Source organism: Mirounga leonina, unplaced genomic scaffold (genome assembly GCF_011800145.1).
Source record: "Mirounga leonina isolate KUSES-001 unplaced genomic scaffold, KU_Mleo_1.0 Mir_94, whole genome shotgun sequence".
In the NCBI taxonomy this organism is placed as follows: Eukaryota; Metazoa; Chordata; class Mammalia; order Carnivora; family Phocidae; genus Mirounga; species Mirounga leonina.
In genome coordinates, this window is record NW_023270855.1 from 50,094,692 (window position 1) to 50,101,418 (window position 6,727).

Consider the following 6,727-nt stretch of genomic DNA (forward strand, 5'->3'; position numbering starts at 1 on the left):
GGATGGAATGTCCTGGATGATTTGGCCCCCACCCCCGGGTCCTGACTGCCCCGGGCTAAGAGCCGCCTCCCCAGGCCAAGGGGGTGGGGGGCACCTCTGAGCTGCCCCGTCCTCCGACTCGGCTCCCGCAGATTCAGGTGGGGACAGACCCCCACCCTTGCCCGATCTGTGCCAGGAAGGCTGGCACTGAGCTTTCAGCCAAGGGGGCAGGGTCCTCGGCAGTGGTGGTGGCACTGCCCCCTGCCCACTGCTGGCCACCACCCCCAGCTCCCCTCAGGGTGGGGCCCCAGTAGGGGGAAAGCTCCCCAGTGCAACCCTGGCTTCCGATTGGCTACAGATCGCCGCAGTGCCCGCCACCCGCCTCCCCCTCCCCGGCTGGCGCAGCCACATCGGTAGTGGTGGTAAACGCAGCTCTGAGTTCTGGGCACAGCTGCGCCTCACAGAGGCCTGCCAGCCCCACCAGAAGCCAGACACCCCAGCTCCATGCCCCCGACCCCTCCCCACCTGCCTGCCCGGCCAGCCAGGCAGCACGGTCACCCTGGCTGCTACCCCCCTCCGGAGGCTGCCAGGCCCCGTCCACCCAGCCCCTCACCCATCAGGCCTGTGCCCCCTTGGCCAAGCCCACTTGGGGGGCCCAGGCCCCTACACACGGCCACTCCCGCTCTCAGAGGGGCTCCTCAGGAGGGGGGAGGCAGCGAGGAGGGGGGGCAGGGAAGGGGGGAGCTAGCCCTTCTTTTAGTGAACGCGCCCAGAGCTGGAGCCAAAAATCGAGGAGGAGAGATATTCAGACGGAGCCAAGACGCGTTTGGCAGGAGGAGAGAGAGAGGGAGAGAGGGAGCGGGAGGAGGGGAGGAGAGAGGGAGGAAAGAGAGAGAGAGAGAGAGAAAGAAGGGGGGGGCCTCGGTTTCCAAATCTGAGCTCTCAGAGCTTCGGAGGGACAGCGGGTGGCATGGGAGGTGTGGGACCCAGGGCAGGCCTGACTGTGGGGGCAGCAGGGGCGGAGGGCTCAGGCCCACAGAGACAGCCGGACACCCCAGCTGGCCAGGCCAGGACGGACATAGGCAGAAGCCAAGATCAATGCGCACCCGGCAGACAGAGGGAGGCCTGTGGGCGGCCCAAACACACACCCGCACCTCGCCACACAACGGGCTTCTGTCCATGCTGGGCCAGGGGCACGGGCGGGGCCCACAGCAGGGCCACCACGGCTGCCCGACCTCATGGGAAGCCGTGGAGAGGCCGGCCTGCTCCCAGCCGCTAGCCTGGCCGCCATAGCGGGCATTTCACAGGCTGCCAAAAAGCCAAAGGGGGCCAAGGAGAGGGGCCCTTGTGGTGAGATACACATTGGTGGTCACAGGGACAAGCCCAGCACGCAAAATGCCACGGGGGAGGTGACACCCGGAGACCCAGGCATCGACACGTTTGCTGACACAGGTGGACATGCATGGGAACCCACACTGATACAGCCTTTCCCACGACAGTCAGACATCCAGAGAAAACATTTCGTTGCACACTGACATGCCACGGGGACACCACGACACAAAGACGACATCGGGCACCCGCAATAAACACGGTGACACACACCCGCAACCCCACTGTTCCCGGATACACAGAGGTGGAGCGTGGGATGACCCTCGGAGACACAGGCAGGCAGTACCCAATAACGGACACATGGAGACACAGGGACACTTGCAGAGGGACCCACGCAGACGTTCGCGGCCACATGGCCATCTGCAGCAAAATGGTGGCTCTAAAGCCCAACACACCAGTGAACACATGCGGATCAGGGAGAACCCAGTTAGCCATTCACAGCCATCCTCCTGGCTCCTTTGCCTCCACATCTGGGGCTTTGGGGACAGGAAAATGAATACACACCCTTCTTTCCCCTACCCCAGCTGCAGGGGCGGTGGGGGGACAGGAGCTCCATCCTCAGCACTTTGTTGGAGGAAAACACAGGTGTCTGTGCGTCCTCTGCCTCTCTTGGTCCAGCTGGAGGGAAGTGAGCGACCCCAAATTTGCGCTTCAAGAGCAGAGAGAACAAGGACCAAGCCGACCAAAAAGGCCAGGCTCCCAGCAGGTTGAACATGGAAGCCAGCGATCAGATGCTCACTACCAGGGGAGTTTCACCGGCAGCCACAGCTGTGTGCCCACCCCCTACACACACCCACGGTGACTGCCTGACACTGCCAGGTGCCCACATAGGATCCCCCATATGCAACCTAGCCCCATGGTGGACCCGGGTGACACCACTCGCGTGCAAATGCAGAAACAGCTCTGCAGCCACGTAGATGTCCCTGAAGCATCATCAGGACCCACCCCCAACCCCAGGCTCTTTGCCCCTCTAACGTTTGGACACTCATGTACACACACACACACTCCTGCATGCCCCAGAACAAGGCCTCGGAGCCCAGCCCTAAAGTGGGTCTGGTTGAGGTCACGGTCGAGACTAGGGAAAGGGTCAGGGCAGCCAGTGGCCCCCAAAAAGGTATCTGGTCCCCATGGGGTAGTGCAGGGCTTGTCCCTCCCCTCCTGTCCCCTGCCCTTCCCCACCATCATTTCTCCTTGCCTTGAACCCCTGCTGCCCTCTGCCTGGCTGATGGGACTCCACCCAAGGGAAAATAGCTGGGCCATGAGCTGGCTTCCCTCCTCCCAAACTCTGCTTGCTTCCTCCTCCAGGCAGTCTACTCGGACTTCTATGGTTGAGAGGTGTTCCACCCTGCCTTCCACCCCGCCCCCCAGAAGTACTCTTCCCTCAGTTGGGAAGGCCTAGGGGTGACCTAACGATGACAACCAAGATGACTACAAGTCATTCCATTTCCTGAACACATGCTACAGGCCAGACACTGCGCTAAGCCTAATCACAGCCTGAGCGATAGGTGCTATTATTACCCATTTTATGGACCAGGAAAATCTGCAGTTCAAATCACAGGATTAGAAGATGCAGAACCAGAGTTCAAACCCTGTGCCGTCTAATGACAAAGCCCAATTCCTGACCTCTGCACCCACAGCCTCCATCTGGGACTCCTGAGGCCACACAAGACATTCCTGGCTCAGCAAGGACCCCTGACTCCAGCACCCAGCAAGAAGGGAGCATCCTGCTCCCCAAATTAGGCCAGCAGAGCCCTTGGCTCCAAGTGTCACCTGGTCCAGCCTCAAAACATCTAACAGAGTCCAACCTAGCCCCCAGCATGGCCTGCCCCATCCCAGCTCCTGCCTGCACACACCTCCCATCCCAGAAGTGGGCAAGAAGCAGGCAGGGCCAGAGCCAGGGAGAAAAGGCACCATTAAAAGGGGTCCCTACACTGCGCTAGGACGGGGAGCAACAGCATCATGGGGACAGAGAGGTGGCCACAGTGCCCCAAGGAAATAGCTGAGGCGGGGGCTTCAGGGAGGCCCCAGCCCATAGCCCCTTCCCTGCAAGGATTGCGTGTGTGGCCGCAGAGAGCGTGAACATTCTGCTGCTCATGTGGCTATGTGGTAGGAAATGTCGGCAAGTGTGCATATCTACGTACACACCCAGCTGAGCCAACAGCATTACGTCTTATATAAAAGCGTGTGTCTGTCCATCCATCTGTCCTTGAGTCGGTGTGAGCAAGCGCAGGGGTGAACACACACTTGAGTCAGAGTGTATCTGGGAGGTATTGCTGTGTCTCCCTGAGCCTATGTCGATATATGCGTCCCATGTCAAGGGGGGGGGTGCGTGTGTGTGTGTGTGTGTGTTTATGTGTGTGTGTTGCCGGTGGGAGCAAACACAGGTCCACCATTTCCTGTGCCTGTAGGTTCCTCCATGGCCATGTGTCTGGATGATCAGCATGAGCAGGTCATTTATGTCCCCATTTTGGGGGTGGCGGTGATGTATATATGTATGTCCTCATTCTGGTGTGTGTCTGTCTGTTGGGGAAGGGGTCCCATCCATCCACCCCCTCCTGTCTGCCAAGGACTCAGGCCTAGGGCTGCAGTGGGCTCAAGCAGCGCCAGCAAGCGCCCCGCCCAGCCGCCCTGGATTTCGATGCTTTTTCCAGAAGGAGATTTCCCCCCCCACCCCCCGCCCTTCCCCCTCGCCCACAGTGCCTTTCCCCGCCAGGGCCCCGCTGCTCCAAGCTCGTTCCTGCTCAATCATTTATTGACTTTAAAATCGAAGCCAATTCTGGTTTGAAAAAAAGAAAAGGGGAAGAGAAAGAGAGAGTCCAGAGAGACAGAGAGTCCGAGACTCGTGGGGAGGGGGGGAAGCAGAGATGGGGCCAGAACCAGTCAGAGACAGAGACAGGGAGAGACAGGGATAGTCAAAGATATAGAAGGACAGAGGCTAAGAGAGAAAGAGAGAGAGAGAGACAGAAAAGGGGCAGAGCAACCAGATATAGAGACAGAGGCAGAGAAAAAGACAGAGACTGGCAGGGCAAATTATGGAAGCAGAAAGATTTGTAAAAACAGAGACTCTGGATCCAAGAGATGTGACTGTCGGGAGGGGCAGACCAGACCCTGCTGACCAGCTGACAGCAGCCTCCTGTACGGAGCTGAGGGGTACAACCCAGAGAGACCATGCCCACTCTCCTCTCCATCCACCCTGGCACACTCAGGCCTGTGACACAGAGCTGAGCTCTTGCTCCCTTCTGGGGTGTCATAGAGTCAAGCCTTGGCCATGGCCCTGAGTCTGGGTGCTACCCCAGCCCCTTCCTAGTCTTATCACCAGTGAACTGGCTGGCATTTTCTTTCCCAGGAGCGCAAGTCTTACCCAGGTCTCAGGGGGGCAGGCCAGGCTGCTGGGAGGGTAACTGGTGGGCAAGGGGCTACTCAAGCATGGGGTCTTGATCCCACTAGGCCCCCCAAACACCAGCACATAGTCCAGCCAAGCATAGCCCCAAAGGCAACCACAGCTCAGACCCCACTAGGTGGGCAGTGTTGTCATGCGGCCCAAGATAGAGCGATTGGTCAGTCAGAGGCACAGATTGGGGGGGGGGTCCCCCCACGCTGCCACAGTGGCCAGAGTGCCTACTTACACCTACATGCACACTGATACATACGGGGGCCTGTGTACCCTCACCAACACTCACACCCAGTTTTGTACAGGAACACCTGCTCCCTGGGCCACACATATGTCCATACCATGCAGGCCTGCCCCCGCCAACCCATAGAAGCCACATGCAGACCCCAAGATTGACACACACGTACGCACTCGCCTCTGTGGATATAGGAGTGTGGTGCGGCCGCGGCTGACACACAACCCCGACAAAGTCTCTTGCCCCTCGCCACACACCGCCACCTGGTAGCAGCCATATTCACTTGGACTCCCACTCCCATCTGTGGGCACACTTGACAGAAGGCTGACAGGGCTCAGATTGGGCAGAGAAGACAATTAAGACCCCAGGCCTGGCCTCGAGACTCTCCTTACACACAGGCCCTGCTGGCAGGCAGGGCTAGGCGGCCCCCAGGTGTCCCCTCTTCGGGGTCCGTGTTGCCAGCAGTAGCCTGGCCCCGCAGGCAGTGCTGCCAGGGCTACTGTGGGACTCTGGACGGTTCTTGTGCCCTCTCGGAGCCTGGGGCCACAACCCAGGGAAGGTGGAGTGGCAGGGCAGGCATCCCCCGCGCTTTTGCCGCCGCCGAGCGCGGCGCAGGGAAGTTCGCTGGAGGCGGGACGCGCTCTGCTCTCGCAGCGCGCCAAGGTCGGCTCTGTGGTGCTCGCGGCTGACCCGACGGCGTGGCCGCAGCACCGTCTGCGGCATCCACGGCTGCCTCCCGCCCCTCCCGCCTCCGGGCGGCAGGACGGGATTCCCCCGGCCCGCCTGGTCCACCGCGCCGCAGCCGGGGTAGCTGGGGCCGGAAAGTTTGCGCCGAGGAAAGTTTGGGGCGGTGGGGGGGGGCGCGGCTGCGACGTCCAGGGTCGGCCGAGAGGCGCGGCCCCGGCTGGCAGCGCGCCCGTCCCTCCCTCCCCTCCCCTAACCCTCCGAAATTTGGGAGCCCCGCCATTTTCTTAGCCCCGCTCCCATGTGAGGCCTGAACAAAGACTTTGGGGCGACGCCCGGGCCGCTCGGCCGGCCCCGGGCACCCCGGCTGCACGCAGGGGCCGCCGCCACGCGTACCGGCCGCTGCCACCCTCGGGAAAAGCTGCGCCCGCCCCATAGAGCGCCGCGAGACCCAGTCCCCGCTCTGCGCCCTCGGGACCACCCCCTGCCACTCTGTCACCCCTGCAACCACTGCCAGTGGCCACGCTGCCCGGTGCACGCTACAGTCGCCCACCGGCCGGCGGGAGTCCACCGCACCCCAGTCGAGCGCGCGCGCACACGCACGCACACACACACACACACACACACACTCCCGCTCCTCGCTCCGGGGGCAGCGCCACGCACGCAGCCGGCCACCCCAGAGCCCCCACCAGAAGTCCGCCCGGTGGCCAGGGTCGCACGCGCCCCGTGACGCCCGCATGCGTGCGAGGACTGCCCACAGCACGGCTTGCACCCCGCGGCCGCCCGCAGGCTCACTCCCCCCGGGCCGCCGCGCGCCCCCTCCTGCCGCCCGCCCGCCCGCCGGCCTCCTGCGCCCGCTCCCCTCCCCGGTCGCCCAGGGGCGGCGGCCGGTACCTGGGTGAGGCAGTACGGGGAGTACATAGCTGGGCGCCCGGGCGGGAGCGCGGCGGCCGGCCGCGGCGAGGGGAGGCCCGGCAGGCGGCGGCCGCGCTCGGGCTCCGGCTCCGGCTCGGCTCCTCCGGCCTCCGCCGCGCTGCGCCCGCCCGGCC

The 6,727-nt window shown here is 62.8% G+C and overlaps 1 protein-coding gene across 1 annotated transcript in view; it reads right to left on the reverse strand.

The window, feature by feature from the left end:
• The window catches only part of NFIX (nuclear factor I X), a 94,286-nt gene extending 87,613 nt beyond the window's left edge, over positions 1 to 6,673 (reverse strand). Inside the window, exon 1 of the mRNA XM_034997995.1 lies at positions 6,573 to 6,673. Coding sequence (XP_034853886.1) covers positions 6,573 to 6,599 — 27 coding nt within the window. The 5' untranslated portion in view covers positions 6,600 to 6,673. The remainder of the gene's footprint in view (positions 1 to 6,572) is intronic.
• Positions 6,674 to 6,727: the final 54 nt, after the last annotated feature.